General features: G+C 40.0%; 4 protein-coding genes across 5 annotated transcripts; 1 reads left to right on the top strand and 3 right to left on the bottom strand.

Annotated features, from left to right (window-relative positions):
* Window positions 1-2,153: 2,153 nt before the first annotated feature.
* Window positions 2,154-6,821, bottom strand: si:ch211-153b23.4 (uncharacterized). The gene is made up of 10 exons (XM_014412073.4): window positions 6,651-6,821; window positions 6,245-6,445; window positions 5,392-5,505; window positions 3,632-5,308; window positions 3,428-3,527; window positions 3,187-3,335; window positions 2,985-3,097; window positions 2,811-2,900; window positions 2,583-2,705; window positions 2,154-2,493 (listed from the first exon to the last, which is right to left on the bottom strand). Exons 2-10 carry the CDS (start codon window positions 6,324-6,326, stop codon window positions 2,290-2,292), a joined length of 2,652 nt encoding a protein of 883 aa, XP_014267559.3. The 5' UTR covers window positions 6,327-6,445; window positions 6,651-6,821; the 3' UTR covers window positions 2,154-2,289.
* A 68-nt stretch (window positions 6,822-6,889) lies between these two features.
* si:ch211-153b23.5 (putative glutamine amidotransferase-like class 1 domain-containing protein 3B, mitochondrial) lies at window positions 6,890-8,617 on the top strand. The gene is made up of 5 exons (XM_004540968.6): window positions 6,890-6,991; window positions 7,463-7,575; window positions 7,709-7,880; window positions 7,967-8,168; window positions 8,260-8,617. The coding sequence occupies exons 2-5, from the start codon at window positions 7,468-7,470 to the stop codon at window positions 8,450-8,452; spliced, it is 675 nt and encodes a 224-aa protein (XP_004541025.2). The 5' UTR covers window positions 6,890-6,991; window positions 7,463-7,467; the 3' UTR covers window positions 8,453-8,617.
* A 4,566-nt stretch (window positions 8,618-13,183) lies between these two features.
* zgc:174917 (L-threonyl-[L-threonyl-carrier protein] 4-chlorinase) lies at window positions 13,184-15,284 on the bottom strand. Its single transcript, XM_004540969.2, has 7 exons — window positions 15,231-15,284; window positions 14,682-14,872; window positions 14,220-14,472; window positions 14,049-14,140; window positions 13,801-13,940; window positions 13,602-13,706; window positions 13,184-13,502 (listed from the first exon to the last, which is right to left on the bottom strand). Exons 2-7 carry the CDS (start codon window positions 14,809-14,811, stop codon window positions 13,416-13,418), a joined length of 807 nt encoding a protein of 268 aa, XP_004541026.1. The 5' UTR covers window positions 14,812-14,872; window positions 15,231-15,284; the 3' UTR covers window positions 13,184-13,415.
* A 1,020-nt stretch (window positions 15,285-16,304) lies between these two features.
* On the bottom strand, window positions 16,305-24,536 carry si:ch211-153b23.7 (uncharacterized). 2 transcript variants are annotated; one of them, XM_004540970.4, is made up of 7 exons: window positions 24,116-24,536; window positions 20,337-20,487; window positions 19,768-19,911; window positions 19,456-19,584; window positions 19,105-19,335; window positions 18,727-18,852; window positions 16,305-18,351 (listed from the first exon to the last, which is right to left on the bottom strand). In XM_004540970.4, the coding sequence occupies exons 1-7, from the start codon at window positions 24,271-24,273 to the stop codon at window positions 18,124-18,126; spliced, it is 1,167 nt and encodes a 388-aa protein (XP_004541027.1). In that variant the 5' UTR covers window positions 24,274-24,536; the 3' UTR covers window positions 16,305-18,123. The 2 variants fall into 2 exon arrangements, with proteins under 2 accessions (XP_004541027.1, XP_076748214.1); XM_076892099.1 differs by lacking the exon at window positions 24,116-24,536 and adding an exon at window positions 21,179-21,516.
* Window positions 24,537-25,417: the final 881 nt, after the last annotated feature.

Here is a 25,417-nt window from a genome sequence, read left to right as displayed (position 1 = left end):
GATATATGGACCTGCAGCGGAGTTTAGACCCAGACACGGCTAGTGACGTCAGACTGAACAACCGGATAGGCTGTTTACATGGTGACAAAGTATGTATAAAGAGTTGCTTATTAATACACAAGTATCACTTGAATTGCATTGCACTATTCTAAAAGTATTTTAAAAAGAGATTTTATTTAGAATTTGCTTAGAAACAGGAGTGAGCTGTGTTTACCTCTAAACAAAAAACGGTTTCGTTTCTTCACGCTTCTTCTCATAAGACTATATTAGATGCATCATGACATTTTTTCCATTCCCAGGTTGACAATGAGTATTGTTTTGTTTCTTTCATGCAATGCATTCTTTTGTGTCAGTGATGTTTTTCAGCTACTGTCACCACGTTATGCTTATGAAAGACTGCTTGGCATTGAATATATAAATCATGAAGTTAATGTGAAACATTAGTATTGGGAAGGGAAATATTTGAACCAAAACTACAAAATCTTTGTAGTTTTTAGTGCCTAAATGTAACCAGGTAGATTTTGATGCCTTGACTTGATCAAGTTTGCGAACAGACAAACATTTCTCATGCAGAACACAGTCTGCTGTCTCCTGACTGATAACCTGGTGACTATGCACCCTTAATACCTTTTTAAAATATTTAAATATTTCTAATATTGTGTCCAGCTTTTAATTAAGGAGTAAAAACAGTGGTATACTTGGAACAGTTAACACGTTGATGTTTTCACTTCATTTAATTGACTGGATAAAATCAGCTTTTACAGACAGAAAACAATTTCACAAATGGTTGGATCCTCTTTTTTTGTGAATGTCTGAAATCCGTCCACCTACTCTAACTTGCCAGATGTTTGCTGATTATATATATTTATCTGTATACATTTGGATGCTAAAACAAAGAAGCTGCAGAATAACTTTAGGCACAATCGCAAAGTCACAATTTGTATTTAAAATACAAATCAAGTAAGCTGTGCCTTGAGTCAAAGCTTGTTTGGTAGATTTTAGACATATTAAGTGCAAGTTAACTACAGGTTAACTACAAGTTGTACCAAATTAAGATCTGAGGACTCTCTTTATACCTTTAAAGATAAGCTTAAACAGAAGAGCTACCTGTGCAGGCTTGCTTCTGTTTAGTTTCATCCATTCATGCCATTTTTATTTGTTGTATTTCATTTTATTTTGTAATTTACTTTGTGACTTTTAGTCTTCAAAACTGCAATGTAAATGAACTTTACATGTATCAAGCTTATTTTATTATCACAAACAAAAAATGTGGCTTGTGTGGCGTTCCATATATGTGATTCTGTGTTTGGTGACTCTCAAGGTTATTATAATTATTTAAAACTGTCCCCTGCTAAAGACTAAAATTAGCACTGAAACGAATAAAAACAAAAGTATAACTATACATTTCCAAACAATAAAAACTAAACTGAAACAAGCAAACTGCTCTGGAAACTGATAGTAAACCAACTTGAAAACAAAAAGCTAAAACGAAATAAAAATTCAAGCTGATTAGAAGTTCAAAACTCTAATAATTCTGATGGCTTCAACTTACCGAATTTCCCAGAGGAACACACCCGAGGGATTAATAAAGTTTTATCTTATCTTATCTTATCTTTATCTTATCTTAAATTCTCCCTTGGAAAAAACATTTGGTGACTGTTAAACGTTATGTAGTTATAAGTTATGTACGTTGCAGATGTAATAAATGCAAACAAACGTAACATTGCATTTGCAGGGGAATTGTGAAATGCATGGAATTTATATAAAAATCCACAGTATTCAGATTAGCCCTGTTAAGGACATACAGACATGCATACATGGCATATACACCATTATAGTAAGATTAGATATTTGTTACTCATTTCATTACTTATTGTTATGCTTTTTGTTATTTTTAATGATGCACATTAAAAATAGAATATTGATGAAATCTCATGACACAATCAGCTACTTTCATTATGAGCAAAAACCTACATGTCATTTTGAACATTATGACTTTTCAAAGAATAAAAGAAAACACAACTTTTTTCAATATAGTATTTTATGAATAGGGACATATGCATTTAGAATCAATCAAATGCAGTTTTATATTTCAACATGAAAAGTTAAAAGGTGCATTATTGTAATTTTGTAATTTTCAGACAAAAGGGAAACATAATAAATAACACTTTATTAAGTACATTACAAATCACCCAGTTAGTTCCACAATGTGATTTCCCTCATTTAATAACAGCTTTACACATCAGGTTTATTAGAAATGGCAGCATATTTTAAGCAAATGCATAGAAACTACGATCCATTCCCGAGGACTGGATTTTCTTCAAGTGAAGGCGGGCAGGGTGTTGAGTTTTCAGACTCTCTTCCCGAATCTTCGGTGCTTCCCACTTCTGAAATGTCTCTTTCTGTAAGTGGTAGCTCCATATCATACTGAAAGGCAGGATTGGTCTGCCCTTGTCTGTGCCGCCTCTGAACCTCCTCAAAGATTTGAAGAACCTTGAAAGCAGACAGAAATAGCAGGTTTCAAAGTAAACAACCACCAAATTACTACAACAGAGAGAATGACTGTGTCATCTTTATATTACCTTTGATTTTGGAATGAGACCGACTCTAAAGAAACCAATTTGTCCAGTTTCAATCTTGGTGCAGTCAACCACAGTAGATGCAATGTTCTCTGGGGAGGGTCCATCACATAACACTCCATCCACCTAAGAAACAAAACCACGTCCAGTTCAGTAAAAACAAAATAAAACTGAAAAAAATTAGGAATCAGCAGCTTGTTTAGTCTTCATTAACTAAATTATCATGATTACCTTGTTTCCCAGTTTGGCATACACTTGATTGTGGTGAGTTGTATCAGCTTCACCTGTGGGGTTGGCTGATGTTACTGCAATGGGCCCCACCTATAGGAATAAGTATTAGAAGTTTATATTCACTGATTTTGGTTCATTTTTGGACATGCAATGATCAATATTGATGTCCCTTACCAAACCAATGAGATGTGTGGCTACAGAACAGTCGGGGTTTCTGATAGCAATGCTTTGTGGAGTCCCAATGTGTTTGGCAGCATCTCCCAAACCAAAGATTTCCATCCACGGGCCTGTGTGAGAAAGCAAGAAACAAAAAATGATGATAATAAGAAAAATCCCACCAGCACACAGACACACTCACGCACAGTCTTACACTCACCTCTTGGTATAACCATGCTAATGGAAGATGGCCACGCAGCCTCCATGAAGTCCAGAAGCAGAGGGCTCAGCAGGTGTCGCACCGGCTCCAGCTGCTTGACAGAGGAGATCCACATGGACATGGGACGGTCCTCTGCCTGCTTCTTCACCCTGAAGCCAAACAAAATAGCGAGATTTAACAGGAATTAGACAGCTATAAATACACTTAGGGACAAGTGAAATACATGAAATAGGAAACTCACTTGTAAGCTTTGATTACAGCATCAGGTCTGTTGCAAGCAGCCACCAGCACATAGACGGTGTCAGTAGGCATTCCACATATGCCGCCATTTTTCATGATTTCTGCATGAAGAAAGAAGAGGGGGTGATAGTAAAATGAAACCCACGTCCAGCATACTAACATCTGCTTATTTGAGAACTCAGCATCAGTGTATTCTATGTCTTACCTGCAATCTGTAGGACAGATGTGGCTTTACGGGCTGGTAAATGTGGACAGACAGCTGCCCCTCCCCCTGCTCCAGTCAGCTTGATAATAGGGTTTCCTAAGGGGATCTGAGGAGACTTGAAGGTGCTGTTGAAAATGTGTGCCAAGAAAAAATAAAAACTGACAAGGCCAAAGATGATTGTGACTCCTATGTCATAGCCATAAGGCAGCGAGCCCATGGCGTCCAGCAGGAAGCTGATGAGTATGAGATGGAAGGTAAATGCGTAGACAAACCATGCGACGTTCATAAACAACGCTGCAGCTGTTACTAAAATGTTGAACACAAGGAAGGTAATGATCCCAACAGCAATGTTAAGACCTCTGGTCTCCCCATACAGGCCGCCATATCGTGTCAGCCCCCACACCGTCCACATCACCCCATAGAGAATAAAGACTGTGCTCTCAAAGGTTTTACCACGAGCAAAGGCTACTGCGCCGCACAGCAGCTCCAGTGCTCCGCCAGCCATGACCACCCAGGGTAGAATCAGCACAAAGAGAGGATTTTGGCTACCTACTGTGGCTGTGATTGCGAAAGTAGCCAGCACATTGGATGCATGGCCTAACACCTCTGCATCTGCATATTTAGAGTAGCCCAGGTAAGGTGTGTGCAATTCTTTGTCATGTGCCCTGAGAGTAACGCTCTGCATCCTGCCAACTAAAGCCTTGAAACAGCTCTGCCCTGTGGGAATCTTGGTACTAGAGGCCATGTTAAAGGTGGTAATCAAAAGCATGCAAGCAGAAGCCACAAATATAGCTGCCTGGACACCTTGAGTGCCTGCTTGGAAAAAGCCTTGAGGCTGGGCTGCAAGAGCAATAGAATAGGCGACAAAGAATAGCTGGTAGAAGCCCTCCAGCAGGTCCTTCTGAGTACTGAACAGAGCCAGTATGAAGAAAAGAACTGAGAAGACAACAGGAAAGGGAACAGGTGAGTAAGGCCGAATGGAATAAAATGACAGCAGGGCACTGTAACCCTCTGCAAACGCGAAGAGGGAAGTGAAGCCATAAAAAGTGGCAGCAAGCATGTCCATACCTCTGTAAAAGAGGATACACATGCCGAGCTGGAACACGCCAGCTGTCCACAGCCAGGGGACATGACCGACAGAGAGCTCAGGGACCACACCTAGCAGGGGGCAGGCTAATACAGACGCAGATAATAAATTCATCGCCAAACTCACTGACACGGCATCATTACACCCCTGGTTCTGCTCTGCTTTCAGCTCAGCTTTCTTCTTCGCACCTGTTCCAGGAAGTTCCACTTTACCGTGAGTGATCACAGACAGCAGACGTCCAGAACCAAAGTAAAGACACACCAGACAGACAAGGAAGTAGTTAGCAGCTGTGGCATACAGGCCAAAACCTACCGCTGTCAGACCTGCGATCTGATGGGCGGAAGCTAAGGAGATACCAACAGCTATGAGAAAGAGAACTGCTTTCTTTGCTACAACAGCAGCAATGCCTATGATGAGCAAGGCCAATATAAATGCTGCAAGGCCTGGGACAAAAGCGAATCTCAGCTGTGTGGGCTGTATGACCCTCTGCCCTCCCAGGATATACACCAGACCAGAGCCACACCACAGAGCAGAAACAGTGAGACACAGGGTGGAAAACAGGCGGCCGTGGGACAGACTGTGACGGATTCCTAAGAAAAAACAGGGCAGGGTCAGGAGAAACACTTACAGCTACATGACAACATGCAATAATAAAACTCAAACCTAAACAAACCTGAGTAAGCCAGAAGCGCTGCAGTGATGAGAAGCAGAATTCCCAGTGCAGTGTGGGGGACCAAGTCTTTTTCAGGAGTGCTGCCATAACCATTCACCAAAAGCAGGAGTGAACCTGTAGGATAAAATCACTGGCTTTATCTTTATTTCTCATCTTTACCGCTTTATTATTATTATTTTTTGCTTAAAAAAAAATCTGTTTATTTTTGGTTAACAAAAATGTGTTTTTTTTTTCACATCTATTTTTAGTTTGTTTTTTAAAGTTAACTTAACAACCTTAAAAGGATCGTCATGAAATATTATTTTATTATTATTTATATTATTCTTTAATTATTAAATCATAATTAATAATGAATTCGTTTTTTATCATTATGAACTCTTATTTATTTACAGCAGACTGGATAGTTTAAAAAATTATGCTAAAAGTGATTTTCAGCTTTTCTAAGTGTGTGTAGTTGTTATTTCATCTAATATTTTTACTTACTTTGGTAAATAGGCTGTATTCAACAAGATTCTCAAAGAGGTTACATAGAATATAAAGACATAACATCTTTGCAAGTATCCTTGTGACTGAATTATTGTACCCACCTACTCTGTCTTCTGCACTATACTAACACTACTCCTTTTTCAGCCGTTCTTTCTGGCTTAAAATGTCTTGATATCGTTCACGACAGGCGGCTGTTCGAGGTCACTTACAGCAGTTTAAATAAATCACTTTATTAAAATGTCTTTTCACCTCATGTTAATGTGACAATATGAGTTATGATTAATATGAGCGCGCATGATAGTCTACATGAAAAAAACAAAACAAACACAAAGCTGGTAACACTTCGGAAAGCAAATCACAAGCTTACCACCGCCGATGCTCAGGATGCCGACGGATATGTGCAGAGAGCCGCTTAGAGCCATGGCTGTAGTGTCTCCCTCTGTCGACATGAGGCTGTTTTATACACGTGGGCGTAACATCAGCAGACACTTGAGAGGACGAACCGTGTCTCACCGGGAAATAACACGGGCAGCGTCCATGGAATATCCAACAGGCATCTGTTGTGTGTCTAAAATGAATCACTTAGGTTACATTGCATAAAAATGTAAACATGTCATTATTTGGAAGTTTGCGCATGTAAAATACACAGATAAATACATAAGTTAACCTGAATCATCGAAAAGAATATTATTAATAAATTAATAATTATTAACCATTCCCCCGCTGCAAAAAATCCAAATCAGGATAAGACAGATATTCCTATCACAACTCACACACTTCTTCCATTCCCGGTGGCTTTAATATGCCACTTTTTTCAAAAGTTAGGCCAAAGAAGTTAACTTTAATGTCAATGCGGTAGTTTCGTGGCTTATCTTAACGTTTTCTTTTCATAGCTCAACATGTTATTACAACTTTATAACAACGCGGAATGACTCGGCGTTTTCCTCGTTGTCGGTAACGCGGATGATGTCAGTCTGTCGGGTTACAGAGTTATTGGGGGAGGAGACAGCGGGAGGGATTATAAAGAGTCTGCTTCTGAGTTCAGTCATCACACCTCTATTGGAAAACTCGACTCCGCACAGCTGAAGAACTAGCCGACCGAGAGCCGTTCAAGGTGAGAAAATCTTTGCTTGTACTGCCTAAGTTACGTTTTAGAGACAAACATTGATGAATGAAGGATAATTCCAAGTGATAGATTTCGTTTTGTCAGCCATTTGCTTTCAGTTTTCTTTTCAGACAACAAAGGCATTAATTAATTCATTCATTCATGACATGCAAAAAAGAAAAACTGTGTACAGACGAAACTAGCCTTTGATACAACTTCATTATTCATCAGATTAAACACCCGATTCTGTAACTCCAGTTTACTGGTGTCACAAGTGTTTACTGGCAGCAGCAGCAGCACACCTGGGACTTATGTCTCACCTGCTCATGTAAATATTTTATGTTAAGGCAGAACAGGTGGCACAGAAGCAGTAATTAGCCAACTAACTGGTTATTATATCAGACTGGGAAAGAAATAGTCCATAGTCCATGCTGACTGGTGTTCAGTTAAAGGAAGATTGTTTTGTGTGTGTTTTTTTAGGAATCATGGCCAAGCGTGTTGCAGTCATTCTGTCAGGCTGTGGAGTGTATGACGGCACAGAGGTCCACGAGGCCTCTGCCATCCTTGTCCACCTGAGTCGTGCAGGAGCAAAAGTAAGGACGAGAAAAGGCTTGTTACACATTCATCTGTGTGCTTATCTGAACCCTGTCACATTTGGAAGTATTTGAACTCCTACAACATCCCTCAGTCTTGCAGAGGCTAACCTCTTATTTCATGTGTATGCAGGTGCAGATGTTTGCTCCAAATGCAGATCAGATGCATGTTGTAAACCACTGCGAGGGGAAACCCACAGAAGAGAAGAGAAACATCCTGCAGGAAAGCGCCCGTATCGCCAGGGGTGAGGTGACGGATCTGGCAGAGCTAGATGTCTCAGCATTTGATGCTGCCATCATCCCAGGTGAGACACCACAGAATAAAACACACAAGCTGTTTCTTTCTGTTGTGCTAGTTGCACTTTTGTGATGTTCTCTTGTACCCATATAGGGGGCTTCGGTGTGGCTAAGAACCTGAGTGACTGGGCAGTGAAGAATAAGGACTGTGCCATCCAGCCAAATGTAGAGAAGGTCATCAAGGCCTTCCACAAAGCTGGAAAGCCGCTGGGTATGTGCTGCATCGCGCCCATCCTAGCTGCAAAAATCCTGCCGGGCTGCGAGCTCACCGTGGGGCAGGACAAAGAGTGTGACAAGTGGGTGAAGTATTTTATTATCAGATGTTAATGTGGGTGCAAAACTACATCAGTCAGCCGCTCTGACAGTCCCTTTACTTCCTGTCATCAGGTGGCCATATGCTCAGACAGCAGGCGCCCTGAAGGATTTGGGCTGCAAACACGTGAACAAAGATGTGGAAGAAGTTCATGTTGATGCCAAAAACAAGCTGGTGACCACCTCTGCCTTCATGTGCAACGCTCCCATTCACAAAGTCTATGATGGAATAGGTGTCATGGTTAAAGAAACGCTGAAACTGGCTTAACAAGAGTTTAATCACATTATTGATCCATGAGGTGCTTTCTTCTTTCCTTTTTTCTATCAAGCTTATCAAGCTCTTTTACCTATTTCCTACTTTTGTTTTGACCTGATGTGAAACTTTGAATGCAATAAAATTTCAATAAAAGATTATCTAACAAAGACAACACAATTCAGTTGTTTTTCCTTATTTATACGTCATTCAATAATGTCCTGACATACACATAATACAATAATCCATAATGTTCAAACCTATTGTGTTAGAAACTGTCTGGTTTATTACACCAAGGGGTTTACTGGATGAAAACATTGGAGATTTGCATTTGTAGGCAAAAGTCTGTCCGTACCTTTAAGCAAAATAACAGATAAGTAACTATTTTCGTGGCCAGCTAAACCTTTTTTGTTATTTTGTTGGAATTATTCACGCACTTTTTCTGTGTTGTTTCAATTGGCTTGTTTGCTCGAGGTTCCCCATACAACCTTTTTCATACGACTACACATGGAGTAAGAAATATGTATACCTACCAAAATCCTTGCATTGTTTAATGATGATTTAGTTAATGGAAAGGAGCCCTCTGTCACCAGTAACATTTTAACAGTATTGTCTCACTGCCTGTCAAATATCCGGTTCAACTGTTGTCGCTGGGAAACACTGGGGAACTGAAAGGAGGTTTAATGGGTTGAATGCTGGCGGGTGTGTAGACTGCCACCTGCCATCTTTCCTAGAGTGAGTTAGACTGCTTTACACACTTGTCTATTTGCTTCTGGGTCTGGCAAACTAACTGGACTTTTATCATTTATTGTTCATTCAATCCATTTTCCTAATCTCTCATTATACTTTGCATCTCCAAGAGCTGGAGCTCATGTGAGCAGATATGTGACAAAAGACAGTTTGCACCCTGGACAGGTTGCCGGGGAAACTTCATGTGTCAACATGGTTATTTAAACTGCCCTGACTTCCTCATGCAGAACCACAGTTCCTCTCTTGATATCCTATCGTATGCTTTCTCTAGATCTATAAAGACTTCTCATTCTCTAAGATTGCATAAAACAGTCTGGTTAAAACGCAATTACCTCCACAGGTATCATCTGGACCAGCCACCTTTCCACTCTTTATCCTCTTCATAGCTGCTAGAATTCCTCATTATCAGTCCTCTGCACTTCCTGATTCACTGTCTTCCACTTGTCCTCCTCTCTTTATCATTTACTTCATTCGTGAGCTGCTCAGAGCACTCCTCTGATCTTCTCAACACACTCTCTTCATCTGCAATGAGGTTTTACCTGTAACTGGTAACTGTGTGTTGTTGTCACTGCAGTGTCAAATATTCTGACAGATCTCCAAAAATATCTCAGAACGACTTGTGTGGAACATTTAGGAAAACAATTAAACACTTCCTTACAATATTTACAATATTAGCATCAGTTCTTGTCATTTTAAGAAGAGGATATTTCATGCAAGAATGTTGATAAAGGCAAAGTTAGCGGTCTACACTGTCATCGTGATCTCTCAGGGTGATCTCATTTAGTAGCCAACGGTCTGCGCCCAGCATGAGCTGCTTTCTGAGTTTACCAGAGAGACACGGGGTCTTGTCTGTCACTGAAAGCTGTGTGGCAAATTAGCGAGATGATGCGTTGGCAAAAATGGGCTCATGGGAATTAAAAGTTCTTTGGGTGCTCTAACAGTGCCCCAATGAATAAACGAGGATGCAGTCGGTTCATTTCGAGTTACCTACCAAGAACGGCACAAATTAGCGGCTCAGAAACGAGCACTGAGCGAGGGAGGGAAAGGATGAGATTGATGTAAACTAAAATAATACAGTGTAAGCCCGTGATTCTATCAGGCAGATGAACGAGAGGAGGATGGAGAAGAGTCAACGTGTCGTCTGTTAGAAACTTCTTGGGACTGAGGGCTAGTGCAGAATTTATCCAAATTTATCCTTCATTACAAATTATTTCACCTTGTATACCTGAAATCTGTGTTTAACAGTGACTTGCATTTTGTAAGAGCAGCAAATTATTATTTGCTGTTAGATCTCAACCCCTCCCTGTGTTAATAAAGATTACTGTGCCACCTGCGTAAATGCGCGCATTGTTCGTTTTTTCGGTGAGGTTGCAGGTACTTATTAAACTCGGACACACTAACAAAGTCACATTCATTTAAGTGCTTTAGAAATGTTAGTATGGTGTTAGTGTGTGGCTCTGGTAGAAATGAAACCACGACAATCGAGAAAAGACGCACAAACACGTTGTAATTGTGCACCGATTTCCGAGCGGACATGCAACTCGAAAAACTGCAAATGTTTAGTTTTGTTCAGTTGTGCTCGGCAGTAGTAAAACAGTATCAATACTGAGAAAGGGACTCAACTCTAAACACTCTGTGAAGAGTTACAGGACAGAGTCAAGGTTTTAGCACTGCGCTCACAGCTTCGAGCCATCCACCCATCACGTTACCCACTTTTTATTGGAAACATGTCCTCATATATATATATTTTTTTGTTTGTTTCACACATGGTACAGCAGTAATGCATTCCCATACATAACCTTCCTTTCAATTAAAGTAACACTGTTTCCATGCATGAAAAGGAGCAGGAAGAAGAATAAATTCTTATTGATACCTGCCCCCTATCTGTGATAATACAAGTAGGCAACCAAAATTACACTATGACAATTTTCTGCACATTACAAAACAAAACAAAGCAAACAGAACAATATACTCAACAATGAGCAATACCACTAAATATCAAACTAAAAGGATCATTTTTCTACAATTAAATTCTATTCTTTTCAACTTCTTCATATTGGTTTATCATTTTATTCTTATAGCAGATTTTAAATTGAGAAACATTTATACAACACTTAAGATGATCAGTGAGAGAATTCCAGTTTCTTATGCCTATGACTGTTGGACACATTTGCCTTTGTGTGGTTCGAGCAAACCGGTGCTTAAAATAAAACTTCCTTCTGCCGTCCCCATTTTCTGAACACAATACAAATAAACTTTGTAACTTAAGAGGTAGTGTTATATATATATATATATATATATATATATATATATATATATATATATATATATATATATATATATATATATAAATTTGGACCACATTAGGGAAAAAATTGAAATTGAAAATTGAAAAATGTAGTGATCACGTTGTGCAGATGAGTCAGAGAAATAACTCGATCTGCTGGTTTATTGTGTCATTGTGTTGTATTGTGTCACAACATACCCTCCCTTTACTACAAGAGGGTGTAGTGTAACCATCGGTATCCTTGCGCGGGTACTTCCAGCTCTGCCCGAAGCTTCGTAACTTCGATACGAGGAAGGGTCAGGAGCTGACGGTAAATACTGGTCAGGTCAACGGTTACACTGTTACACAGATTTCACGGTGGTATGGTTTGTAACAAAACTATTCTGGATGAATCCTGCGCTGGACCTGCGTCAGATATTTCTCTAACTCTGACATTAACTCTGTGAAAAGCGCTACAAAACAGAATTCACCAAGAAGAGAGAGACAGTGTCAGACTTAGAGAGAGCTGAGTTCCACCCCACAGGAACGAATAAAAAAGAAAGATTCATGCAGGGAGGAGTGAGGTGTATTGTACGAAGATGGTCAGATAGACCACTTTATGCACAGTTGTAGTTAATAATGTGAACTACTGTAGTGAAATAATGTTTGAAACAAATTAAAACTCAAACATACCGTACCTGCTCACAAACAACACTGCACTTCTGCAGATTACACAAGAACTGGACTGAGCATCAACCACTACAGGTGCAGTGATGAGTCCAAATTTGAAGTTTTGGATAAAGCTGTCAGTAATGTGTACAGAGGAGGTTATGAAAGAGGTACAACAGTGAGAGTCTACAGCCATCTGTAAAACACGGTGGAGGCTCTGTCATGGTTTGGGTTGCATTTCAGCCAGTAGTGCTGGAGATCTTGCAAAACACTGATTCATTTTTCAGTATGAAAATGATCCCAAATACACAGCTGTAAAAGGGTACCCGGAAAAGCCCTATGCAACACTATCATCAGCCATGGATTGACCTCCCCAGAGTCCAGACCTCAACAAGCAGTGTGGGATTATAATGACAGAGAATGGAACAAAAAGGCAGCCGACATTCAGAGAAGAGCTTTGAGTGTCCTTCAAGAAATCTAGATAGCTATTCCTGAAAACTACTTAAAGAATTTACAAGAAATCTGCCTACAAGAGTTCAGGCTGTTTTGAAGAATAAAGGTGATCACACCAAATATTTAATTTCAAGCTTGTTAGAATATAAAATATAATTCCATTTGTATTACCTATTAGCCATTTTGCTAGGAAAATATACAGAACCGAGGGTTGGCTCAAGCATTTTGCACAGTACTGTTTATAATAACAGCTGTATGAGCATCTCTGTTTATGATGAGAATTGAACAGGAAAATGCAAAAATTTAAGAGTCAATAAGTTTAATTTCACAAAGTAGACTTCACTCTGCTTTGTGCATTAAATAAGAATGTAACAGCGCTTTGTGTAAAAAAAAAAGAAAGAAAAGTTTTTACTGTTGAACTCGGTCTAAATTTATAACAAATCTGTTACACCAAGCAAACATCCTGAATTGGCTTTTGGCATATTGTAGATTTTTCGTTATTAATATGATATAAAGATTTTAGTTGGAAAGCAAAATCGCCGTGAGTCTCTTTTGTTTGTATGCAATTTGTCATTTATTTCAAATTTTACAAACCAGTTTATGGCACAAAACAGTTTCTACACATTCAATTATTTAATTAATTCATGATATAGAGTTAAAGGAATTTAAACACAGCAAGTTATGTCAAAAAATGACAGAAATGTGATAAATATATCAATAATCTGAAATTTGATTTGATTATAAAACTTAAACATTTGCTTTAACAACACATTATATTTCTGTAACATATATTAACTCCTGGTCTTGCAAATTGGACTGTAGTCACATGAATACTTATATTCATGTGCTTTTGTTGGAGAAATGATTGAATGCGTCTGTCCCGCTGACCAACTTTGTTGCATGAAACTTCCTTGGACGATCAGGATCCTAAGAAACAGAAGTAAAATAAGTAAGTAAAACAGTAAAACAGAAAAATACAAGAGGAAACTCTGATTCTTTCAAAACAGGGAAAAACGTCGGCCTTACCTCTGTGGGGTAAGCACAGGTGGGAACGTAACGGATCACAAACCCACAGCGTCTCTTTTGTGATGTGTTGGCATCACTTGCATGCACAAGGAGTCCATCATGAATCTATATGTTAAAGAAACAAAAGGTCATTCATTCAACATACAATGTCTTTATCCTCATTTACAGCCTTTTAAGTTAAGAATAAAACCGAACTCACAGACATCTGTCCAGCTAACAGAGGGCATAACACAGCTTCCTCCACCTGCACCAGCTCCTCTGGGATCTCCTGGTTCACTGACAGCATGTTCCCAGGGCGGAGGGCTTGGCGATGGGGCAACATGCCTGAGCAGTGGCTGCCTACAGGAGGCAAAGCTCAACACTGTGAGTAAGACTGCTGATTTTAGAAAGCACATTTTATAGCAAGTTGTATAAAAGAAAAACAAAACACTAAAGCAGATGAAATACCTGGGATAACCCGCAGGGCACCGTTTTCTTTTAGTGAGTCATCCAAAGCAAGCCACACAGAAAGAACAGGGCCGCCAGTGATACCCCAGTACCTGAACAAACAATTAGAGTTAGGCATAGGAAAGCAAAACAAACACGTGTTTGCTTCTTTGTCTGTTGAGTAAAATTTACCTCATGTCCTGATGCCAGGCCACGTATGGAAGTTCATCTTTTTCAGCGTGCCCATTGCTTTGGGCAATTGTTTCCTCCTTGGCTGGTTTGACCGATGCTGGGTATTTGCAGATGAAGCGGGAATCCAGCAGGATCACATCTGGGCCCAAGACGGCTGTGATCACTTGCAGGATGTGAGGGTGCTTGGTCAGGTTCATCACCCATGGATACTGGAGGTGAGCATTGTGAAGGCTGTACTGCGTGTACTCAGTACCTGGATATATGTATAAACATAACACAGCTTTCCTTAGAAAAAACAGGGCAAAATTTAGTCTACTAGTTTTAATTACTTTTATGCATATTCGTACTTTTAGAAGATAAATTCAACTCATTAATGATCTGTTGCTACTTTTTCCTCAACTGTCTTTTCTGCACTAGCATTGTCTTGTTACCCATCTCTCTTCATCGCTGTGTGCTACTTACCAAATTCCATCTCCAACTTAGAAAAGGCATCTCTTGCTTCCCTCAGCTCTGTCTCATTCAGCACAGGCAGTGCCGAGAGGAAGCCCTGCTGGTTGTAGCTCTCTCGCAGTTTCTCTGTGGATGCAGTCATCTCTGCAGGACTTGTCTCACAGATGATGGCTAAGGCTTTTTCAGAATTTATAATGTAGAAGCTGTTTGTTGAGGTGGTATTTAAGGGGTAGAGAAGATATAGAAAAGTTGGTAAGGCAAAACAGTTCCTGTTTTCCTTCGTGTTTTCAGCGACATAAAAATAAAAAAGTCCTGCCCACTTGCCATGATGGGTGAAAATAAACCATATAAACAATGTTTGTTCTGTGGACTAAAGCAAATTAAGAAAACACCCTACAGAGATGCAAAACTGACTTATTTTTCTGGAGTGGCAAAACCACAGTAAAAAACAAGTAAAATAAGAAATGTATAACTTGGTGAAATGTGGAGAATATACCACAGGGAATACAGCTGTTATTATTAACCATAACTGCTGGAGTAAATGTGTTAATAGCATCATACCTGTGCACTGTTCAGTCTTCAGTTGGTGTCTCTCCAAGTCTGGATCCTGGATGCTCTCCAATGCTTCTGCTGCACAGATTTATATAGTGTACAACCCACCTTCCAAGGACCTCCTCTCTGTGTCATCGTAAAACGTCTTTGATTTGAAATTGTGCCACACAATGATTGTCACATTCCATCCTTTTGAGGTCAGTGAATACCAGAGCAGTGAACGATTTTACCATCAGGAAAAAGAAATTGTATCTTAAAGGTGTGACATGTTGTGAAACAAAAACCTTTCAAGCAACATGAATTCATTGACTAAATGCCCTCGCTCATCACAACCTTTTGTTCAACACGTTCTTTTCCTTGTCAGGAATTTACAGAATGAGGAACCGATGAGAAAAAGACATACTTCATATTGTGCATAATGATGGTGTGAAGATGTTTTATTTTTCTCTGTCCTTTCCTATTATATCAGTGGTGCTGTGTAAAAGTTTTGAACCAAGCCTCTTCCGTCCTTAAACAATAGGTAAAAATCCATGAAAGACTTGAGACAAGATTTCAAGAATACATCTGGTGCTTCAGTTAAACCATCTGCTCTTCACTGAAGCCTCATCAGAAATGGTCTCTGTGAAGGGTGGCTGTCAAGAAGCTATTCATAATGAAGGGAAAGAGGGAGAAAAGGGTAAGATATCCCGAATTATATAAGAACTGGACTGACAGCTATGCCCATATGTAAACTTCTGAGCACATCTGTGGGCAGCAGGTCAAGATAGACGTAAAACAGTGAGTTTCTACAGCAATCTGTAACACACGGTGAAGGCTCCGTCATGGTTTGGGGCTGCATTTCAGCCACTGGTGTTTGGGCTCTTGTCCAGATTGATGTCACTGATGTCAGTACCTCTTTTGATCCACCGTAAAACACCATCTGGAAAGCACCTGGTTGCGAACGGCTTAATTATTCACCATGGCAAAAAATCCCAAACACAGTGCCAATGCAATAAAAGCATAACCTTGTAACCATAACCATAACTTGTGTCATTATATTTCAATGATAAAAGCTGATAAAAAGACCAAACTAGAGTCAAGGTCTTGTGGGAAAATTAATAACAATATATTTTATTCATAAACTGGAAAACAGGGATAAATGAGCAGCGTAGAAGCAACCCATCAGTTTGAGGATGCAGATCGGTTTCAGTGTGACAAAGAGCAGCTTCCACAGTGACTTCCTTCTATCACTTTGGTGCTGACAAGCAATTGTCCTTTTAAATATATCTGTGAAAATCAATTAATCAGTGACCAAATAAACGTAACGACCCTTTAATACAAAGACAGGCAACCTTTCACAGTCTGTTACAAAAACCTAGAAGTATGCAGTGGAAAATCTTGTTTAGGAAAACCCCTCCAGTCACTCTTTCTGGTTTCAGTGACGACAAAGACCACTTAGCAGTAAAAACGTGCAGCAGCCCTAACTGCTTCCTTCAGACTGCAAAGATATTAATCTCTGAGGAAAAAAACCCACTCAACCTTCCTTGTACAACTTTCTGAAATTGCAAATAGGTTTGATGGTTCAGTGCAATGCGTCCACTGAAGAACCACATAAACGGCACAGCTGTGTTGGTATTCTGAATCAATGCGAATACATGTATTAAAATTGATCATCAAATCATGCTTTATTTTATAATGTTTACTAATTGGCTAATAACTGCTTTGTATATTAGCCAATTAGTATCTATGAACATTACACAGATAGCTTAATAAAGCCACAACTGTCATTTATGAATCCATATGAGAATAAATAATTTGTAATGCATATATAAGCATTATTATGATGACTAGTATGACGCTAAACCTTATGTTAATAACATAACATAACACCTTGTCTGTGTTTGTGAGATGTCAGGAATGATCATTGATCAGTAAAAGCATGAATGTACTACAAAACCACCAACACCATGGTATATGCAATATATGCCATTTAAACAATCTTTAATTACACAAACTAATAAAAATATAATTGTTAGTGATATTAATTATCTGTATCTTTAATTAAACATTATAGATATTAAATGACCTTTTACAAAAAAGGGTTACACAAAAGTGCTGCAATGAAGTGAAAGATTCAAAAGGCAACTTAAATATGTTAATCCTAATAAAAGCATATTTACACTTTATCGGAAACATGAAACGATGCAAGTGTGATGAACTACACTCATAAATCATGCCTGATTTTGACTAAACTATCTATACAGGCACATCTTCAATCAATATCAGTCCCGCATTGCTAAATTATTAAGTTATAAGTTAAGTTATGTGGGTAAGTGATCGAGTTAGCACAGCTGAAAACTGTCATGTTAAGTAACAACGTCATTATAGTTTCAAAATATTCCTTAAAAATAAAAGAAAGAACCTTCTTCTGAAACTTGTCTGGTTATGTTTGTTCTAAGTGATGATGTCATATGTACAGCAGTGTGTAGCTACTTCCTTTCACAAACCAGCACATTCGTGCACAAACAGTGAAGCTGTCAGCTGAGGATCTGTGAGGTGTTTGTTTAGCTCAAACTACAGTTTTTGGTTCACTCATCTTCTCGCTCAGTTCTGGTCTCCTACTTCTCTTTCTGTTCTTTTTGTTTCAGTTTCTCTTCGGCTGTGAAGGGAATATTTCATAAGGTTGTTCTTTTTACACTATAAGGAAACTTCAAACTTGCAGCAGTGAGAGTTATGTACACACTGGCAAATGTTTGTGCTGAAGTGCTTAAAAAATTACATGAAGAGTTTTACTTTGTCTAATGATGCTTTTCCAGACGAGACTTAGTACTCAAGATCCTTTGCGAGCTGCTGACACATTTAGTGAGTCTGATGTTACCAGGCACTCATTTTCTGTAAACATGGCTCACTTTCCCTCTAAGTGTCACACTGACTCTTTGTCCCTGTTTGGGTGCTTTGGGCAGAGTGGGTGGTGCTGTTTCCTTTTCTCTCCATTTTGTGGTCTCTTGTCGCCCCCTAGCAGCTGCTGCTCATTATTACAGCGGTGGATGAGCACAGGGTTTTTGTTTTCAGACGTCTTCTGTAACAGCAGCCTCTGCAGCATCTGTTTGTCCGACCGCTCCCGTCTGAAGTCATCCTCATATATCTTAAGCTGATGAGAAAAACACACGAGATTCCAGTGACAAACACATCTTTAAGACATTCAGGTTGAAGCTGAAAGGGGTTTAATCCGTATATTGTTTTATTTGGAGCAGCTGTGGATTAATCATATATGCCTACTACAATATGTTTAAACATATTACATAAATAAAAATATGGCATTAAAGTCTCTAGTTTGACACTATAAGCCAAAAGAAATAACCAGTCACTGCATGAATTTTCTGTTTGTTCACATTTATTTTGCAAGGTTTGCATCAAGATCAGACAGCAGGCAGGTTTCATAATCTTTGCTTAAGGGATTTAAGTATGAATGTGGGTGTGTTCGCCTGTGTGAGTGTGTACTCTTGTGCATAGACAAAAACACTACCTGTTCTTGCAGTAGTGCCACCTGTTGGCGCATCTCCTCTCTCTTCTTCCTCAGCCTTCGGTTCTCCTGCAGCGTGTGCTTGTGGTCGTTGTGCTCTGTCTGATATTCTGCCTCATATATCTCAGTCTGCTGACACAAGACAAAAACACGGCAGCGAGCCATCGTTAAAGCCGTATTTTGCAATCTGCGGACGCTTATTATTATGAATGTCTGCGCGGCACAGAGCCACCACTTGGTGGTGCCGTTCACCGCTTCATTGAAGTCTCTTTCAGCATTAAGCAAATCTTTCCCTGGCAACAGTGAGTCGACATCAATTCTGCTCTCCTCTCATTAGAAACAGACACATTTCTGGAAGCTGTGCAGAAGAGAGCAGCCCACCTGACATCTCAGTGCCTCCAGCTGCTCTTTTAAATCATGCACTTCTTGCTTGGAGTTTTCCAGCACTCCCAGTGGGGAACTGCTGGCCTGGCCTTTTCGCTGATACTCAGCCTCTGGGCTGGTAGAAGCTGGGAAAAAGGAGGGTGAAGGGTTTTGCGCAGAGCCGCAAGACAGGTCAGGATGACTTCCGGGGCCCAGAGCTGGACCTCGCATCACAGTAGTAAAGCTTCCCTTTGATGGAAAAAAAAAAGACAAAGAGATGAGCAACACTGTGATCATACAACTGAAAAAAAGAAAAGAAAATGCACAATGCGATCAGGTACAGGTGAGACCCTCTGACAGGAGCAATACCGGTTTGGCAGGTGTGAAGTCTCTCCCTGGGTGGTGCAACCTGCTCTCCAGCAGCCTGATATATTCTTGCAGCTCTTGGTTCTTCTTTAGCTCCTGCATCAATGCTTGCTCATAGTACTCCTTTGCACTCTGCAATCCCAAATATAGCAATAAATATCACACATGCAAACCACATCTATTATCGATGGCTATTTAAAACAGCTGCAAGATAACTGTTTAGGAATCCCCTCGTCTACGACACCCACTTCTCAGTATATAAGCAAATGCCCGGAATAAGTTGTGCGGTGGTGGTGTGTTAGCGCTTGCATTTACCTGCTGATGTTCAACTTTGAGGAGCAGTCTGTTGTTTAGCTGTTTGATTGCGCTGTTCTCCAGCTCCAAAGCCTCCAGCCTGTGCTGTAGACGCAGCGTGGCACTGCGGTACACCTGGTCCCAGTCCTCGTTCAGCTTCATCAGCTGTGACACATCATCATGACCATCATCATCACACAACAGTCATTACTGCCAAGGCCTCCACTGCAGTAATCAATAGCTTCGTTCATTTAATCTTTACTGCCGTCACTCTGTCTGTCGTCACAACAATGCTGGCATCACAAACTGAAGCCGGGCACTTCATTCTTACTCTAAATGCATTAGTTACCCCCCCCCCCCTCGGTTTCCTTTTTTTTATTAAGAAGCAACTAATTAAAATCAGGAAGCCCTGGTTGTATAATAGTGAAAAATTGAACTCAAATGATGGTTCTTCACAGCTTTGCAGCAATTTTCACACAACACCCACAGTTCTCCTCTGGTTTTCAGAGAGAACTAAATGTAATTGCCAACATCAGCAATAAAATGCGGGCCAGTGGAGAATATGTGCCGGTTTTAATGCGATGCTGTACCTCCTTGTTGACTCTGCGGAGCTCAGTGTTCTTGTTGAGCAGCAGCAGCTTTTCCTGGTCAGTCGAGGTGACTGTCAGACTCTCTGTGATCAGAGTCACCTGCTCCTCTGTGGACAGCAGCCTGTCAGCCACGGGACTCTCCTCCTGCACCCTGCACACCGACACACAGATGCTGTTTACACATGCATACATACCAGAGGAGGATATGGAGTTTGCCTTAAATAAAATCACGATCAAGAACATCAGAAAAGGATTTCCATTAATAAGCCAGCACATGTACACTTAAAAAAAAGTCAAGGTACTTTTGAACGCCCACTCCCGTAGAGTGCACTTACAGGGAATCGAATAGGAGCCATTATGCACACCCACGCACACACACACACACACACACACACACACACACAAATGCATAGTCACATTATGTACTCAAAATACTCAGGCACACACACACACACACAGAGCGATGTTCTTCTCAGTGTCTCTCCTGGCATATCAAAGTTTGTTTACTATCCGATGTATCTGCGCATTGATAGCCCATGGAAACAACGTGGGTGATGATCCCTGGAAAATGCACTTTTCTATTGAACTGCACGCAGGAACGAAAAATATTTGCAAGGTCTAATTAGTCAAACTAGCTTCCTTTCTACCAGCTCTGATAGGAGCTCTACTTAAAAAGAAACAGCTAAGCAGTCAAAAGGGGGAGAAGGGTGGGGAGGTGGGGTATCTGCTCACAGAGGAACACACAAAACAGTGAACGCAGGCCGCAGGGCTTCTTAACACAAAAATACTGCCGCAACCTCACAGAGCTAAGTACTACAAAGAATAACAATTTGCGATCATACCTCATTCCCCTCAAGGCTAAACTCCTCCGCAAACACATGCTTTCATCCACTTATGTTCAGTGTCCTGCTATGTGAAAATCTGTGTTACACAATTTCAGAAAGCAGCAAGGCAATAGCCACAAATAGGAACATGGAAGTCTAAACATGAGCAAAATGGCACAATGGGTTAACTTTTGAAGCTATTACTATTATTACTATTGCTACAAAGACTCTTTTTATATATAAATGTGATGTAATCTGTTAAAATAAATAAACCATACATCCATTTTCTTCCATTATCCATTTCAGGGTTGCTGAAGCTAGTGCTGTGCAATACTGCACACATGGTATCAATCTGATACCAAGTAAATACAGGGCCAGTGTTGCTGATACAGTACTGATACCTGTGAAGACGGCGTATGCAGGAGAGAGCAGTGTAGTTCTCTTCTCGTGTCTAGTCTGTTCCTTGGTTTCGTCTCTGCCTTGTCATCAGTGCCTCTTGTTTTCGTCTGTCTCCGAGTTTTGTTATCCTTTATCTCCCTGGTCATGTCCCCGTGTTTGTCTGATTTCCCTCTGCTTTCATGTTTATTCATCTGTGGTCCAATACTATGTGAAATTCATGTGTCTCGGTCTTGATCGAGCATGCTGTTTCCTGTTTTACTTTGGTAGCCCCCTGCCTGTGTACTGTCTCCCTTTGTTCTTTGCCGTGTTCTCCCTCATGATGTATGAGTTTACATCCATGCGTACATCCCTACAGTAGTTTAGTTAGTCGTTGTTCTCTGTTGTTTTTTAAGTGTTGAGTAAAGCTGTGATTTTTACTTTACTTTTGTCTTCCTAGTTCTGCATTTGGGTGACAGAAACTGGGATTTCTGGAGATTTTGGTGATCTGGAATGCAAATGTACCTTTCTCTAAAGCACTTTGGGTTGGCTTCTCTTGTTTAAAGCTGTAAATCTGCTATAGGCCATAAATAACATGTGTTATGTTTGTGGTATATTTCTTTTAATTTCCAAAAAATGATTATCTGGTTCGATCTGCCCACCTCTAGCTGAAGCCTATCTCAGCTGTCAGAGGTTGAGAGGGCGTAGTCAGGGCTGATAGAGATAGGACAGTGGGAATCCCCCCAAACCTGGCTACCAGGAAGTCAAAGTACATGTAAAAAGGCCCCAGCTACCAGATTCAAACCCTACTTGGACCTACTACTAACCTTTATTTAAATAGATAACTTTGCTGTCAGGTAAATCAGCTTCTCTAATGGGACTATACATTCTGTGTCCTCTCGTGATTATAGGAACAGTATTAAGGGAAGTTTTTTTTTTTTTTTATTATTTTCATTCTATGTCCAGTGTTACTAATTTTGGGCACCAGCAACATTTTAGTTTAGCTTAGCAACGACAAAACAAACCTCAAAAGTTCCTCCAAATACACCAGTGCCCTGTATAACCTCTCTTAGTAACCAAAGTTCATTTAAAAACTATGCTTTTCTAAGAACTGCTGAAAGCTCTGGATAACAAAATAAATGTTGTTAACAACACTCAGAACAGTGACTTTTCCCTTGTTCTCTGAAAAGGTGATATTTTCAAAAAACATTGAGGAAATTCTGCAAAAGTTCCTTTGGTATGTTTAAAATGCTCAAAGCCTGTTCTGAGATTTGAAACGGTTATTATACAAAAAGCAAGTGTATCCATGGTTAAAACTGCTTGTCTAATTTTACACTGTGCCATCTGTCATATTTCTGGGCTCAACGAGAGCACAAAGGGCTTTAGCACAGACTGTTTATGGTCACTAATAGGGAAATCAGCTACAATGAACCCTCTGCTCTGCAGTTTGGGAGGTGCAGTATGAGGGCAGAAGCTGTAAAGAAACACAATGAAATGAAACAGAGCCTAACTTTAGTGGCCACTGCGGCATTAAATACAAATGCACCCATGCCAAAAACCCTGTCTTGGCAAGCTAACACTGTGTATTCAGCCATCCCACTGAAGCAACTATGCTCCATGTCTCCCTGATACAGAGCTTTTTCTCTTCCAGCTTTGACAGTCGATACACACTCCGTGACCCAGTTTCACTAAGTTTTCAATCATATGCCATCTCGGAAGGACACCAAAATGCTACTGCCTTCTGCGGCAATATGGTAATTTACTGTCATGGCATATAATAAAGAGGTAGACAGAAAAAAATCTTTCCTTCTTGCTGGTAACCCTGACAAATATCACTCTACTTGTGCGTGGGGTGGCCACAGTTAAAGCCCCACAGGAGGAGGCGGACGAGGCTGATTTTAAGACTCATCATATGGGTAAATACTGTGATAAAGTGTACCCACCCCCCATTGAGAAGAAAGAATATTAGTCACACGCATATGTTTTATATGTACCATGAAATAAGTGTAAGAAACATAAAAGACACTTAAATGATACTTTTTTAAAGTTTGATTTCTTGACATTAAGCAAGAAATGACATTTTGGTGGTATTTCTATTTAAACCAAGTCTTGCGAAACAGTGAACTGAAGCCTACGTTTTTTTGGTGATCTCATGGGAAACTCCGCAGTTACTCTTTATTCCTCCTCTCGCTGAGGGGAACTTCCTCATAAAACTACACAAATATCTTTAAAAACATGTCACTTAAAAGGTTTTTATCTACAATGGGACTTTGAGTCTTTTTAAAGCATTTCTAAAATTTATTGTATACCTCGGGGTCTGAAACTATGTACTTTTTTTAGGTGGACAGAAACTCAGCACCCCTTGGACACTATAGGTAGCCATCTATGCAATCCTGCCTACATAAATCTTACCATGAGTGGATTTGAGGCTGTGATTGATAAGATAAGATAAGATAACCTTTATTAGTCCCACATGTGGGAAATTTGTTGATTATGATTTACCGCATATTTTCCTGTTTTTGTTTCTATTTCATACGTAGAAATACACACACACGCACTCACACACACTTACACACTCACCATAACTCTTCTTCAGCTGATTTGGGTTCCTGTTGGCTCTGAGGAAGGCTGCTGTCACTTTTAGGTGAAGCATCTTTCTGTCCTCCTGTTGGTTCTCCTTCTGCTGCTGAAGATGATAACGAGGAGGAAGATGACAAAGACAGCAGATCTCCATCCATTATAAATCGAATATGTAAATCGTCATGAAGTCCTCAAACTAGTTGTTCTTCATACAGCCTCCCCGGCGCGTGTGGTGGAAAGTAAATACTGTCGTCTAGTATTGATACGTAGTGAAAAGAGGAAGTAGCCGAGACCATGAGCCACATGATGCAACGAATAGGAAGTGACAAGCTGTTCCAGCTCTTTGCTGAGGAGGGTCTGTCCCACCGTACTTTAGCTGTTGAAAGTATTGTAACCCCCCACATGTGACCACACATTATTCAAATGTTTTCTCAGTTGGCCTTTTTGGTTTAGATCATTTGGAGAATTTGGGAAACTCCAGTTAGTGTCGATTGTGTGAGTCTGTGCATGTGGGTCAGTGTTGGGGACTGCATGCCCGTTAGCTGAGCTGTTTCTGAATAAGCAATTCAGAAAAGAGCTAATAGGTGAGGAGCTGAATAGATATGCATAATTTATGCATGATTATGTATTGTAGGACATGTAATTGATAATAATGGTAATGCATACATTTATTCATAACGCATAATGACAGAGTCAGGCTGATTGCATTCACCAGTCTGCTCATTACTGGGACTGAGGGAAATTGGCTGCAACAGGTTAATTAGTAAATCACAAGTTCATCCAAGGGACAATCAAGTAAATTAAAGGATTTTTGTTAATTATGTTCCTCTTAGTCAGGCTAAGCTGTCTTTTATTAACACTAAGGAAATTAATTTGACAACCTAGTTTGCTACACACCGTTTCCCATCGTGTCCGAGAGATTCGAGGCCAGTCGTGGTAAAAAAATGAATTCCTGAGAAACATTTTACGTACATACCAAACTGCAAATATAGTATTTTAGCATTTTAAGCATTCAAAGGTCAATGGAAATAAATCTCCTGATCTTTTACCGTTAACTCATTAACTGATGACTACTTCCCAACTTCCTTTTTCCTTGTGACCAATAAATATTTTGTAACCACAAGAACAGTAGTGGCTCAAAGAGAGGCAGTTTCAGACTGTTTGTGTGACATTTTGGTCAAAGGCAATAAATCTCAGCAGCAACTTTTTGGCTAGAATGGGTCCCCCAAACATTTCATACACACACACCGTGGTTCAGTATGAAAACTGTAAACTACTCTTTAAGATAATTTGGATACATTT

The sequence above is a fragment of the Maylandia zebra genome, linkage group LG2 (assembly GCF_041146795.1).
Source record: "Maylandia zebra isolate NMK-2024a linkage group LG2, Mzebra_GT3a, whole genome shotgun sequence".
Lineage (NCBI taxonomy): Eukaryota > Metazoa > Chordata > Actinopteri > Cichliformes > Cichlidae > Maylandia > Maylandia zebra.
Note: the sequence above shows the minus strand (reverse complement) of the source record. Positions and strands in the feature narration are given on the sequence as shown.